Raw genomic sequence first — 15,970 nt, forward strand, 5'->3', positions numbered from 1 at the left:
TAGATCCTTATCAGACATACAGATGTACGGATTTTTTTCCCATGTGTGGTCAATTTTGAGGAGCCCAATTTATATCTTTTTACTCATGCTCTTGGTGTTGGTCTAAGAATTCATTGCTAAAACAGAAACTTAACTTTCTTTCTGTGTAGATCAGGCTGACCTTGGACTCATAGCTCACCTGCCTCTGCTTCCCAGTTTCTTAGACTATAGGTGTACCACTGTACCTGGATTTCTTTTCTTTTGAAATATTTCAGGCCGGGTGGTGGTGGTGCACACCTGTAATCCCAGCACTCGGGAGGCAGAGTCAGGTGGATCTCTGTGAGTTCGAGGCCAGCCTGGTCTACAGAGCTAGTCCAGGACAGGCTCCAAAGCTACAGAGAAACCCTGTCTCGAAAAACCAAAAAAAAAAAAAAAAAGAAAGAAAGAAAGAATATTTTAACATGTAGCATAAGCTATATGAATTTATGATTTTTCCCTTCATTTTTCTTAGTTCTGGAATTTATAGGTGTGTAGTGCCATATTTGGCCTGACCCTGTATTTTCTTCAAGGACTTTTCTCGTTCTTATATTCAGGTCATTGATGCACTTTTCTGTTATTGTTTGGGTGTGGTGTGAGTTTTATATTACAGCTTCATTGTCATGCATGTGAAGATCCCTTTGTGCCAGCAGCCTTGCTGAAGATGGTACTCTCTGGGCTCTCTGCACCTTTTAAAAAGATAATTTGTCCCTATGTAGGAACATGGGCTTATGTTCTGATGCTGGGTTCTGCTGTCTTACTCTGTAAACATGCTTGTAAAAGTATCATACATTGTCGATTATTGTAACTTTGTAGAGAGATCTTAAAATCCCAAAAACAGTGGTGCTAGAAATAAGATGCCATCCCAAGGCATGTCTCCACTAACCTACTTTTTACCAGTCTCCACCTCCTAAAATGTCCTCGGCCTCCCAGTGCGGCAGCACAGGCTGCCACCAATTTTCACAATGCAGAGTACTAACCATTATACCATCACAGCTAGCTACTTGGCTGCCACAGGACCACACCCTTCAACACATGAGCCTATGAGGGACATTTCTTAGTGAAATTCACATTTCGCCCCTGGCTCCCCCACAGTCACACGCCCATCACGTAGTGCAAACTGTTTAGTCCTCTCCAGGAGTCTCTAAAGCTCACTGGCTCCAGTATTGCTCTGTAGTCTGAGTCTACAGTCTCCTCCCAGCCTCAAGCCAGACTCTCAGCTGTGAGCCCCGTTATAGTAAAAAGGAGCGATCGAAGTTACTGTGGCACAAAGGGAATCGAGGCATGGTGAAGCGGGGCTGAAGCACCACTGAAAACAGCAGGGCACGCGCCTCCCAGGGCTCGGGCAACTCTGCCTCATACATAGTTTTGCTAGTTACCAGCCCTGTGGCCTCTGCTGAGCTAGCTCCACTATCGTCCTGCCGACTAAGGACTAAGGAACTGTCCTGGAAGGAAGAAGTGAGGATTAAGAAATAATAGATAAAGCCGGGAGGTGGTGGCACACGCCTTTAATTCCAGCACTCAGGAGGCAGAGCCAGGCGGATCTCTGTGAGTTCGAGCCCAGCCTGGGCTACAGAGCGAGTTCTAGGAAAGATGCAAAGCTACACAGAGAAACCTTGTCTCGAAAAACAAAACAAAAAAAGAAAGAAAAGAAAAAGACAGAGACACAGGATAGCTTTGGGAGGGCTCTGGTTCAATACCATAGTCGGCTCGAGTTTATTCCTCATAGGCTTTTTACACACCAGCAAGGGGAGAGGCAAAAGACAAAGTACAGACAAGTGTAAACACCTCCTTAATTCTTAAGACATCTAGTAGCCACGCCGTATGGCAGAGCATCCTGTAATTAGGTCTTGAAGTATAAGACACCTGGTAACCATGCCTTTGCCCAAAACATTGCTTTCGGCAAAGCAAGCTTGGACTCTCTGAACTTGAGTCAAGATGGCATAAGGCCACGCTATGGAGTGTCTCTGTGGCCTCCCACACTCCACTTGCTGCCTGTCTTGGTAGACATTCCATCTTCCTGGCATCTTTGACTTCCTGGGCTTTTCCCATTAATTCGCTCAGCCTCATACACTGTCCTGTTAGTGTTTGCCTTCAGGGTCTTTGACCCTGTTAAACATGCTGGAGTTTCTAGGTTTTCTTTAAAATATGAGTGGGTGTTTTTATGACCCCATAACTTTTGCATTCTGCATTACTGTAAAACTTGCAACACATAGATGTTCCCATTGTCTGCCAGCATTGAAGCAGCAGCTTGGCCTGTTTGGACCATGGCTGTAGTTACCAGTGATTGCCTGGGTGCTGACTCTGGGAAGCACTTCGCTAGATGGCCTTGTGCAAGCAGGCATCCCGAATCTCTTCTTCCATCCGGCAAAGGCTTTCAGATGAGTTTTCTTCTTACATGGTGATCCTGAGATGCCTTCATGTCATCTTATTGTTCTGTTAAGTCTGTAGCTTCTTTAAGTTTGGGATAGTACTGCCTTGACCTCACCTTTAAAGTACTTCTTTTCTGGCCAAATTGCACATTTTTCAAATTTCTGTTTTACTTGTTCCTAGTTTCCACTATCAATCAATTTAGTAAGCAAAGGGTAATATTCCATCTAAATTAAGCCACAAACACTTTTTTTTGGAGACAGAGTTTCTCTGTAGCTTTGGAGCCTGTCCTGGAACTCACTGCATAGACCAGGCTGGCCTCAAACTCAGAGACCTGCCTGCCTCTGCCTCCCAAGTGCTGGGATTAAAGGTATGTGCCACCATCCCCTGGCCACAAACACATTCTTTCCCAAGGCATGAACAAAATGTAGATGAATTCTTTGTCAGAGTATTACACACATCATTTTCCAATAGAACTGTCGTCGTTCCCACCTGAAACCTCATAACAATGTTTATTGTGCACCTTTGTGTTGGCATTCTGAGTGGCAAATAGACACCACGTGATGGTATTTGGTAGCTTTTTCATCCCTGAGCTGTGATAACTGTGAGTGAAGGCAGCAGGCAGGAGGGTATAGTAGCATGTGACATCCTCTAGTGTTACAGTTCTCATGCAGGTCTTGGGCAGAGGGACCCTTAGCTCTCTACAAGGGCCCTTAGGTCTTTGTAGGCCTAGGAAGAGGATTCTTTAATCCATTCTCACAAATACTGCACATTCCAAGCTGTGTGCAGCTATTACCTGATGATATCTGTACACCAGAATTTCCTTGCCTGTACCAGAAACTCTGGTTGTGTCCTGCTTTCCTGACAGTTTTGGATCAGCTCTGTCTGGACAGCCTAGTGAAATTATCTGCTGACTAATTTTCTTCCACCATACTCAATTGAGGACTGGATCCCAGCTGTGGAAAAAAGGATCCCTCTTCTATGTTTACTCTTTTGAGAGCCTCAGTCTTAATCCCCTATCACAGTTTATCTACTTATTTTTTTTTTTGAGAGAGGGTCTTACAGGTGGCCTGGAACTTGCTATTTAGATCAGGATGGCCTTGAGCGCATAGAGATCCTCCTATCTCTGCCTCCTGAGTGCTTGGATTAAGGGCCATTTCTGGCCATCTCTCTCTCTCTCTCTTTTTTTTTTTAATAAAATATTAAAAACAGATTTTTGACTAGTTGATTGAAAACACTTGGAGATATTGAGCATAAACTCTGATAAGCACTGACATTTATATAGCTATGAAACAGCTACAATAATGAAGCTGACAAACAGGTCTCAGCAATTTTCTCAAGCCCCAGAGGATTCCCACTCTGCTGCTTCTGTAATATCTATCTTTACACTTACTATCCTGCCATACATTAGCATATTATATGGTTCCTGTCTCTTGATATAACTCCCTGCTGGTACAAACTTGGTATTGGTACCTGGAATAGTTCCAGTATACTTAAAAAAATTGAGGTTTGTTTGTTTGTTTTTTGGTTTGGTTTACAGCACAAGTGCTGAGCCATTTGCCAGTTGGAATTGGATGTTAGCAATCACAGCATCACAGTTAACTAAGCTATGAACTGTAGTTGGTTGAGATGTATTGTTTACTGATGCACATGCCTGCAGCTTTTGAATGTTATGGCAATCATACTCATTGTTAGAACTACTATATGGGATAGAATATTTTGGAAGTAGAGTTGGGGTGTACCAATTGTACATTTGCAGAGGACCTAAGTTCCTAGTACCTGTAATTCAGTAATTAGAGGAAGAAGGGTTTATGTAGACTTGTGATCCAGAGGGATAAGAATCTAGCGTGGCAGGAATGCATGCTGCCAGTAGCAGGCAGCAGGAACAGGAAGTTGAGAGCTCCTGTTGCTTGTAACTCCCGTCACTCTAGCTCCATGGGGATCTGATGTCTTTGGCCTTTGCGAGCTCCTGCACTGAAGTAGACCTCTCCCCACATATCCGTAACTAAAATAAATTTTAAAGAAAGCGGTTGTAACAATGATGATGTACCTGGATCTGGTGTGTGACAGTCTGCCACCATTAACACAGGATGAAAGAGTTCACGTTTACACACCCATACTCCCTGTCGATCATCGGCTGCGTTTTCATTTTCCTAAGAATTATACAATAGTTAAAGAGTGAGGGATGGAGGGAGGGATGATGAGTAAGCAGCTTTTTCCAGTCAGTTAGTTCCTAGTACTTACATATAGAAGTTCTGTCCCCTAAGGTAGGGGGCCAGAGTGACAGTACAATTCACTTTCTCCTCTTCTAGTTTAAAGGTTGTGTAGAGGGTTAGGGGAGTAAAATAACATTCCTGTCAGATGTAGCATAAAATCAGCTTCTCTTTCAGTGTTAGCTACAGTGATAGGATTCACATTTGTGTGGATAAATCATAAAAATAAAACATTTTGGTTTAGGAGACATAATTTGAAGTACACTGCATATTTTGATAACCATGAAAACCAGAATTTTCTGTTTCTCTAGTGCTCAAGATTTCAAAATGCTTGAAAAAAGTTTCATTGTCAATTGTTCATTTCTTGTTTTCTGTGTGGTTCATTGCTGGGGTTGCCAACCTGTGATAGCGTTGACAATAGTGGCATTGAGGGAAGTATGAAGTATGTTTTTGTTAGTATTTCTACCCCCGCCTTTTCTTCTTGTCTGCTTTGACCTATTCATTGTCCTTTGACTTGTAAGAAGTTGATGAATAATCATGATATGCCACTTTTCAGTCCTGATCAGGAAAGTGTTTTCCAAATATGTGTTGGACTCAGTACTTACATTACTGTTTAATGTAATTAACAAAAATGTATTCAAGAGCTAAACACAGAAATAATATATAAAGAAATCAGGGAAAAGGTTTACATCATTGGATTTCTTACATATGACATTAAAAGCAAAGATAATAAAATTTTTAAAAAATGCTGAGTTGAATTCCATGAAAATTAAAAGTGCTTGTGCAATGAAAGACTTTTCTACTTTTTACATGGCGAAAAGGTAATGTACCAAATGGGAGAAAACATATCTTCAGTCTTACACTAGGCAAGGCTTGATAATTAAAGTGTGTCAATACCTCTACAGCTCAACAACAACAAAATAGTTTGATTAATACTGAGATGAACCGGGGCAGTGGTGGCGCATGCCTGTAATCCCAGCACTCCGGGAGGCAGAGGCAGGTGTATCTCTGTCAGTTCGAGGCCAGCCTGGTCTACAGAGCTAGTCCAGGATAGGCTCCAAAGCTACAGAGAAACCCTGTCTCTAAAAACCAAAAAAAAAAAAACCAAAAAAACAAAACCCTGAGATGAGTGGATATTTCTCCAGAGAAGATGTGCGAATGGCCATACAGTACAAGAAGAGGTGCTCAACATTACTAATTCATAGAGAAATGCAAATCAGAACCACAACTTTGCCCTTTAGAGTAACTGTGTCAAAAATAGCAAATAGGAGGTGTTGTTAACCATGAGAAGACATAGGAACCCTTGTGCATTACTGGTGGGATACACATGCTTGCTTCAGCATCTGTGGGAAATGGTTTAATACTCAGAAAGCTGGTGTTAACCTGTGGTCTTGCAGTTCCACTTCTGGTGTGTACCATATTAGATTTGGAGCATAGAGTAAAGAGACTGAACTGAAGGCAGAAACGGACCAGAGTCTGACCGCAACACATGGTTGCATTTTAATAAATGCAAAGGGCAACCTCTCCCATAAGAATGGAGGGGTCTGCAAAGGGGGACCCTTTATAGGTGTGGGGCTTTGGAATGAGGAACTTGCTGCAGCTTTGGGGGTTATGTGTATCTCTGTGGTCTTTAATTTCTGGAATTGTTTCCTTCAGGCAGGACAGACTGTCATGGGAGACATGCTATCTTAGCAAACATTCCTGTCTGGGCGTTCCCGTAACTGTTGGACAAAGCCAGCTGTAATCTCATAGGAATTCTGTTTTCACAGCTGAGGCACTCTATCATAACGAAACTAAAAGAGGGAACAAGAGTGAGTGTTTCTAACAAGTTGAGAAATGGAAGCAATTTAATGTTAATGGGTGAGTAGGTAAACAAGATGGAGTGTGTACAAGCCATGGGACACTTCAGCCTGAAAAGGAAGCAGATTTTACACTTCTATTGCACAGATCAGTGTTTAAGACATGCTAGTGAACTAAGCCAGTCACAGAAGACATGCTGAACGATTCCACTTATATGCTACCCCACGTTGTCATATTCTGACAGGAAGTAGAATAAGTATTCCTAAGGGCTGCAGGTTTCATTTTGTCAGGATAAGAAGGTTCTAGAGATATATGGTGGTGATATCATGCATGACAGTAAAAATATACTCACTGAACTCTTTTTGAAATTGTAAGTTGTACATATATCACACCAAAGATGAGACTGGACTTCTGGGAAGACCTCTGTCACCTACAAGCCAGTCCATATGGACATTCTTCACTGAGATTTCTCTCAGGTGATTTTAGGTTTTGTCAATTAGACAGCTAAAGATAACCATCATAGCTACACTGTCCTTGTTGCTTCCAAACTGTCTTTTTATTGTTTGGTGAAACGTTGTATTTAGTGTTTCTCATTTTTAAGTATCTTATTCTCTTTATTTCAAATTAAAAAGAAAAATGTTTGGGGGCAGGGTCTTGATGATATACATCCCTGGCTTGTCTTGAATTTGCAGGAGCCCTGCCTCCGCTTCCCCAGTGCTGGGATTACAGTCATAAGCCATTATGCCTGGGTGATCCCTTTATTTTTGACAATCTCATGCTGATACCCCATTCTGTTCAACCTTTGTACTACTGCCTTTGTTTTCTATCACATTTTGTAGACATTCTGACATTTAAGCTAGACACTCACCTTGTCATGTCTTATAACTTATTTTTTGCATTTCATCTAATTCCCATAAGCTTGAAGTTTATGGAGAAGAAAACCATCACAGGCTAGAATCAAGTTAAGACATTTTTGTAAGGATATTTCTTTGGCAAGGTATAGTATAAACTTGACAGAAAATGTAATGGGAATTGGAAAACTCTTTATATTGTACCAGGAAGTTAATTTCAGATAAAATCTCTATTAATATTTATTAGAATTCTTTCAAAGAAGGGTAAAGAGTAGATTGTGATCACACATGGGGCTGGAGGCTTTGAGGGATGGCTCAGTAGTTGCGCACTGCATGCTCTTCCAGAGGGGTTCTATTCCCAGCACCTACCTGACTCACAATCATCTGTAACTCCTAGTTCAAGGGTTCCAATGCCCCCTTCTGACCTCCACAGGCACCAGGCACACACATGGTGGTCAGACATACATGCAGACAAAACACCCACATACATGAAATAAAAATAAATCTTAAAAAAGAAAAGAATGTGATGGTCACATCTTGAGGAAACTGCCAGGCAGGTTTTCTCGAGCTGTCTCTTTGAACTCCCTCCACTGAATTAGTATACCTTGTGATGGAGGTGCACTCAGTGATATGGAACTGTTCCGGAAGATCGTTGGGAAGAAGCATATTTAAAACCCAAATTTACATTTTATTTTTATTTGATGTGTGTGTTTGTATGTGTGTGTGTGTGTATGTGTGTATGTGTTGGTGTGTGCATGCTCTAGATGTATGTATATGTAGGTCAGAGTCCAAGTTACAAAGACAATTCTCTCTCCTTCCATCATTGTGAGTCCTGTGGATGGAACTCAGATTACCAGGCTTGGCAGCAAGTGCCTTTATCTGCCAAGTCATCTCTGTGGCCCTGAAAAGTATTCTTTTTAAATTAATTTTTTAGATTAAACAATAGCGGGCTTTGTCGTGTGTCGTCATGCATCACTGTACTTTGTTCCCATTCATTTTTCTCCCCAGTTATCTACCCTTCCCACTCTGGTTGATTCCCTCCCCTCAATTAGTCCCCCTTCTTGCTTCCCATCACATGTATTTTATTATCCTCGGTTTCCCATTGATCTCATCCTTCTCTTTCAAGTTTTGTGATTTACATGAGTGCAATGCATGCACTTGTGCATACACGCTGAAATGTGTGCACACACATGTAGTTTTAAGTTTCTGCATAAGACAGAAAACATGTTATTTGCTTTTCTAAGACTGACTTAATTTATTTAATGATTTCCAATTGTATCACTTTTCTTGAATGTGTCAGTATTTCATTTTTCTTTATCGCCCTATAAAGTTCCATTTTGTACATGTACTGTATTTTATTTATCCTTCTGTTGATGGATATCTAGTCTTTCCATTTCCTGACTGAACAGTGCAGATATAAACATGAGTGTACAAAGCATTTTGGGGTGTTCCTTGGAATCATTCAGCTGTATATCCAGGGATGGTTTAACTGGTCATATGGTTATTCAGTTTTTTGGTGACTGTATCTAAGTGTATGTTCAGATGTGTTATTCCACCTGTGGAGGTCAAAGGAGTTGGTTCTGTCCTTCTACCATGTGTGTCCTCTTGATTAAACACAGGTTGTCAACCTTGCCAGCAGGTCCATTCACCTGGTCATCCAGCTCAGTGGCTCTCTTTTCAGTGTTTTAAGGAAAATCTGATTGGGCAGATTGGTTGCACAGATTTACATTCCTATCAGCAGTAAACAAGGGCTCTTTATATTTCCTACCTCCTTGCCAGCATTTGTTATTTGTTTCCTTTATGTTATCATTCTGGGTTTGATGAGAAAGGATCCTTAAGTTTTAATTAACATGCCTTCAGTGACTAAGAATGTTCAACACATACTTACAGGTACGTATTGGCCATCATATTTCTTCTTTTGAGAATTATCCATTTAGTTCATTGGTTCATGGATTGGTTGAATCATTTGATTTTATTGGTGTTTAATTTTTCAGTTTTTTTTATCTTCTATAGTAATCCCTTGTTTGATATATAGTTGGCCAAGATATTTTCCCCCATTCTGTAGGCTGTTTCTTGAGTCTAGTGATTATTTTCTTTGCTATTGGAATCCTGTTCACAAGTCCTTGCCTTATGTTTACATCTTGAGGTATACACATATATTTCCCTCTAGCAGTTGAAAAGTTTCAGGTCTACATTAGTGTTGGATCAACTTTGAATTGGGTTTTCAGAGAGAGAGAGAGAGAGAGAGAGAGAGAGAGAGAGAGAGAGAGAGAGAGAGAGAGAACAGATCTGATTTTGTTTTTCTACATGTGGAAATACAGTTTTCCCAGCACCATTCATTGAAAAGGTGGTCATTTCTCTGATGTGTGTTTTTGACATCAGCTGTGTGGGCTTTTTTGAGGGTCCTCTATTCTGTTCCAATGCTTGCATGTCAATTTTGTGCTAGTACCATACTGATTATGTTATGATGGCTTTGTAATATGATTTAAGGATTGTTTTAGTGATTCTATTGTGAATGGAATTTCTGTTTTATATCATTTTTGCCAAGTTTGCTATTGGTATATAGAAAAACTACTGATTATTTTTTGGATCCTGTTACTTTGCTGAAAATGTTCATTAGGTCTAAGAATTTTCTGGTAGAGTTTTGAAGGTTTTTGAGTATAGGATCATGTTGTCTATAAGTAGGCATAGTTTTACCATTTCATTTCCTGTCTGTTGTATCCCTTTCCTTTATCTTGTTGTATTGCTCTAGTCAAGATCTCCAGTTGTATAATGAGTGAACAGAGGGAGGGGGCACCTTTTTCATTCTAGATTTCAGAGGAAATACTCTGTTTTCCCCATTTAGAACATCATAGGCTATGGCTATGTCATACATAACTTATTATGTTGAGTTTTCTTTCTGTTCCTCATTTTTTCAGGGCTTTTGTTATGAAGTAACGCTGGACTTTTTTGAAAGCCTCATCTGTAGTGATTAAGATGATCATGTGGTTTTAGTCCTTATGTCTGCTTATGTGCTGAATTATATTTACTGATTTGCATGCTGAACTGAACTTTATGGCATATATTGTTTCAATGTGTTTTTGAATTTGATTTGTTAGATTTCTTAGTATGCATGCATGTTTTCTGTGTATGAGTGTATTTGTGAGTTTAGGTGGAGTTTTTTTGTGGAGTCTGGCGGGTGATATCTTTATCTCTATATCATTCTCTGCCTTATTTATTTACTTTTTTGAGGTAGGAGCACCCAGTGAACATGGTGCTCATCAATTGGCTAGACAGGCTGAAGGATGAGCCCTGGGATCTTCTGCCTGTCTCCCCCTCCCTCCCTTTTGGAGTTTCAAATGTATGCTCCCATACAGACATTGTGTGGGTGGCCTTATATTCACTCTGCAGGAATATACAAACTGGAAGCACAGGATACCAGTGTAAAATATGGTTATGGAGAAGTCTTCCATTATCCAGGTGAATCTTTCATACTTAGCATAGACTATACTGAATTAGAACCATGAGATCAGGTTGTGGAAGATCTTGGTATCTGGAAGGAACAGCTTCCTGTAACAGCCACTGAGTAGCCTCCAGGTTCCCTTGAAGATAGTGCTCAGTTTAAAAAAAAATATAGCACATGCAAGCAGACACTTTTGTTTTTTAAATGTCATTATTTTTTTCTTTCTTCCTACAGTACTAGGGTAGGGACTGTGCGGTAAGGGTGGGTGTTGAGGGGTGAGGGTATTGCTATGTTGTTCAGGCTGGTCTCCAATTCCTAGCGCAAGTGATCTTCTTTCTAAGTACTGGGAATACAGGTTTGTGCCATTCATTGTATCTTGCTTGGAAAAGGTTTTATAGCAAACTTAAGAGTCATTTCCACTTAAATGCTTTTCTCCAGTGAAGAATCATTTGTACCTGAATGTTGCTTAGTAATATGATTGACAGTTTACATTTCTCTTCACACAGTAAGTAAAGTGCCAGAAGGAGCCAACAAAGAATTTAAGGCTTTACCCTGTAGAAGGCTTCTTGGTGAAGCAAAGTTAAACTGAAATATAAAAAACTTTTGTGCTCTCTTGAGAATGTATTAATCATGAAAGTCTTAGTTAGTGTTAGTAATGTTGGGAAGAAACACCATGACCGCCAGGCGGTAGTGGAGCATGCCTTTAATCCCAGCACTGGGAGGCAGAGCCAGGCACATCTCTGAGTTCAAGGCCAGCCTGGTTTACAAAGTGAGTTCCAGGAAAGGTGCAAAACTACACAGAGAAACCCTGTTTCGAGAAACCAAAAACAAACAAACCAAAAACAAAACAAACAAGCAAACAAAACACCATGACCAAAAACATATTAGGGAAGAAAGGGTTTATTTGGATTACACTTACACATCACTATTCATCATTGGAGGAAGTTAGGACCTCAAACTGGGCAGGAACCTGAAGGTGGGAGTTGACTGATGCAGAAGCCACAGAGGGGTGCTGCTTACTGGCTTGCTCCACATGCTTGTGCAGCCTGCTTTCTCATAGAATCCAGGACCACCAGCCCAGGGATGACACCACCCACAATGGGCTGAGCCCTCCCTCATCAATCACTAATTTTAAAAAAATGCCTTACAGGGTTGGCCATAATCCAATATTATGTTCTTAGGGGGCATTGTCTTAGTTGAGGTTCCCTCCTCTCAGATAACTTTAGCTTGTGTTAAGTTGATAAAACTAGCCAGCACAATGAACCTTCTTCATAGAAACTACATGTATTTACACACACACGCGCGCGCGCGCGCGCGCGCGCGCGCGCACACACACACACACACACAGATACACACACACACACACACACACACACACAAAATTAACATTTGCATCAGATTTGTAGTTTTATTCCCAATTCTTATTGAAAAAAAATCACAGTGTTTATTGTCACCTGTTAATAACATAAAGGTCATTAAAATAAGGTGAAGGTGAATAAGTGTTTTAGAAACACTATCTTTCTTGACTTTGTTTTATGCATCTGTGCTGCATTATCTAATGTGAGGTTCATGAGCGCATCATGGCCAATAGTCTGTTGGAACACTCACTTGCTCTGAATCTGAGATCTAGTTTGCAAATGTTTGAAGATGCAGCTTATAGGCTGGCTGTACCATCACCAGCAGCCTTGGCCTGGCCTTTGTACACCATGGCACACCATAGAGATAGGATGAATGTGTGTGCTACCTAGTGTCTGAATAACACACTGGTAAAGAGACTTTACTTTAAAAAGTAATTTCAACAAAGTTATGCATTTACATTTTTTATTGTAGCCCGATTTACAATATAAAACTTATTTCAAATATACAGTACAGTGATTTGAATATATTTATAAAATTGTGCAAATAACACCAAAATCTAGTTTAGAACATTTATCTAATCTTCTCTTCCTGCCCCTGTGAGCAGTCTCTGTTCCCATCTGTCCTTCTTGTCTTCACTAAACCTTCTTGTCATTGCCTCTGTCAACTATCAGTCAACTTTAACTCATTTTTATTGCTGATATTAATGGCTTTGTAAAATGGTATTTCAAAAACTACACACAGGTATTTTGCTTTCAGTGTGTGAGTCAGATTCAGACTTTGAATCTGTGTCATTCTCCACCAAGAACACCTACTCATCAACGTTGGTTCTCTGTAACTTGGTGTTATTTAATGAAACAGTTCATTATAAAGTCTATTGTCTTTGTTAATCTTGTTCTCATTTTTTTCTTAAAAAGTATACTATACAATTGATTGAGACTTGCCAATAAAATGTTATCCACTGTTGAATATTCAGCCCTATCCTACCTAGGATTTTGATTTACTATAAGGTAGACTGGAGAGTCATTTAGAGAACTGAATGATTTAGGAGAAGTAGACATCAATTGTTATTTTTAACAACAAAGAAGATAGTTTATGAAGGGAAAGATAAAAGGGGGTCTGGAGGTCAGCCATGATTCACTGTGGCCTGGTTCCAAGAGTGTGAGGGAGAGAAGGGGTCATTTTTGGATATAGATTTAATCCCAGCACTTGGGAGGCAGAGGTATATGGATCACTATGTATTCAAGGCCAGCCTGAACTACGTATTAATTTGTAAGTCAGCTGTTGTTATTGTGAGACTTTGTCTCAAAAAGAAAGAAAACTCATAAGGAAGGAAAAGAGAAGAGAAGTATGTATGTGGTCACAGTGGCCTTTATCTTTAGATGTGGGTGGTCCTTGTGAGTTCAAAGGTAGCCTGATCTCCTGATCTGTGTAGGGAATTCTAGGCCAGCCAGGGACATACAGCCTATCTCAAATCACATGAATTTTTATTTAACAAATATATATGAATTTTTATATTGAACAAAATATGTGATTTCTAGAAATGTAGAAAAACTTTTATATTTTAAAGCAAAGTCTGTTTTCTTTTTACTATATTTTGATTGAAATCTTTTTTCTCCATAAATTGGTTTGGTGAACAAGTTGTGCTTTAACCAAACACTGTGGGGAAACATTTGTTTTGTGCTTAAAATGAAGAACATAGAATCATTGGTAGAATGCTACCATTTAACTAATCCCCTCCTCCAGTCCTATGGTTTTCTTTGAAATACTTTTGTTTTTTTGGTTTTTTTTTGAGACAAGTTGTCTCTCTCTGTACTCTCTGTAATCCTTTCTGTTCTGGAACTCATTATGTAAGCCTAGCTGGCATTAAAGTCACAGGAATCAGCCTGCCTCTGCCCCCTCAGTGCTGGGATTAAAGGTGTGCACTACCATGCCTGGCTTCAAAATATGTCTTAGTTTTATTAGCACATTTATAATGAATATTAGCACATTTGGAATTATATGGATATTTTTGCATGTTAGGAGTTAATGTGGGAAATAATTTATTGGGGAGAAGGCACCAGGTGTTAGTTATTCTTTCCTTATCTCTTAGGTGATTTACGAGATGCTGCTCTCCATAGGGATGCTCATGCTGTCGGCCACACAAGTCTACACCATCTTGACTGTGCAGCTCTTTGCATTTCTGAACCTGCTGCCTGTAGAAGCAGACATTTTAGCAGTAAGTATGATTCATTTTTTCTTATGTCTGGAAACATCACTTAATGCTTTAAAAAAGCCATGAATGTTGTGATCTTATAATGTGTCTATAAACATGTCAAACTACATACAATTACTTGAAAATTGGGCATGTCTTATTTTCTTTTGTTTGTTTAATATTCAGTGTAAATTTCATGTGCATTTAAGTACCATATAAATAGTGTATTTGTTCCTGAGACTGTGTGCCCATACCTACATGCTTGTGTTTTGTGTAGAATCTTACTGGTTTCTTTAGTACCTAGTATATTTTATTTACTTTTTTTATGAGACAGTTCTTGCTATCATAACCCTGGTTATCCTATGTAGATTAGGCTGGCCTAGAGATCCATCTGCCTCTGCCTCTCATACAGGTGTGTACCACCATACTTGCTCTCTTGCTCTTGCTCCCCCCCCCCCCCCCCCCATAGCAAACATCATGCTGTTGTGAATGTAGCAGCAGCATTAAACTTGGATGTGCCACTTCTGTTATTTTGTTAATTACAGTTGAATGACATGGTTTTAATTGATCCCAATTTGCCCTTGATTCTATTGTTTATTTGTCACAGAGAATCGGTTACTTGATGGTCAGCAAGATGAACATCAGAGAATCACATAGTAAGAAGTGGCATAGATGGATAGATTACACTAATGGTAGTCAAGAGCTTTAGTAATTGAGTTACAAGCTGAGCAAAATTCTTGTTCATGTGGTAAGATGACCTTGAGCAAATTACTTAACATCTCAGCTCACAGTTGACAATGAAAGTGGAAGTGTAGATGGACCTTGTAGGCCAGTAGTTGAAGAGCCAGGACTCTGGTGCCAGACTGCCTTTGTTAGATTCCTGGTCCCTCTAATGGTGTAAATCGTTTTTTAGTATTCTGTGATCATCATTCAAAATGAGGATGATAGTAATAGTTATATTATAGGGCTGTAAGTTAATGAGTGCCTGATGGTTGTTACAAGTACTATTCAAGGTAGAGGTTTTATTTCCAAAAATTTAGCCATAAAAGTGATCAAAGAGCCCGGTGGTGGTGGTCCGCCTTTAATCCCAGCATTCAGGAGGCAGAGTCAGGCAGATCTGAGTTCAGGGCCAGCCTGGGCTACAGAGTGAGTTCTAGGAAATGCACAAAGCAACACAGAGAAACCCTGTCTCGAAAAAACCAAAAAAAAAAAAAAAAAAAAAAAAGTAATCAAAGAACATTTATTTGTAGATTGTTCCATTTCCTAGTTTTCAAAGTATACATTTTAAAGTGCTACTTTCACACACTTGTATTTTCCCTTGCTCTTTCTACATTGATCTAAATCAATCTCAATCTCTTCATTTTACATTTGTGTCTTTGGGGAGGGTTAAATGACCTCAGATTCAATACTGAAATTACCATGGTGTAGCAGGAATCTTAAATGGTCTTATTAATGAAATCAAACCCGAGGCCAGTTATTGGGGTGAATGCTGAAAGATCAGAGACACAGAACAAGCCACGGCTATCTCACCTTGCTAGTTCCTCAGGTGATCCTGTTTCCTCAGGCTAGAAGCTTCTGAGTCCTCATCCAGAATGAATCTCAGCTGAACTCTGTTGCTCCAAAGCCTGAATGCTTAACCAACCAAATGCTTAACTAACTACATGCTTTACTCACTTATTTCCTGGTCCTCATGCCTTATATACCTTTCTCTTTCTGCCCCTACTCCCTG

General features: G+C 39.9%; 1 protein-coding gene across 1 annotated transcript in view; it reads left to right on the forward strand.

Annotated features, from left to right (window-relative positions):
- The window catches only part of Rnf13 (ring finger protein 13), a 69,021-nt gene that overhangs the window by 12,034 nt on the left and 41,017 nt on the right, over window positions 1-15,970 (forward strand). Inside the window, exon 2 of the mRNA XM_036190800.1 lies at window positions 14,140-14,265. Within this exon, the coding sequence (XP_036046693.1) occupies window positions 14,152-14,265 (114 nt within the window). The 5' untranslated portion in view covers window positions 14,140-14,151. The remainder of the gene's footprint in view (window positions 1-14,139; window positions 14,266-15,970) is intronic.

This window comes from Onychomys torridus, chromosome 6, assembly GCF_903995425.1.
Source record: "Onychomys torridus chromosome 6, mOncTor1.1, whole genome shotgun sequence".
In the NCBI taxonomy this organism is placed as follows: domain Eukaryota; kingdom Metazoa; phylum Chordata; class Mammalia; order Rodentia; family Cricetidae; genus Onychomys; species Onychomys torridus.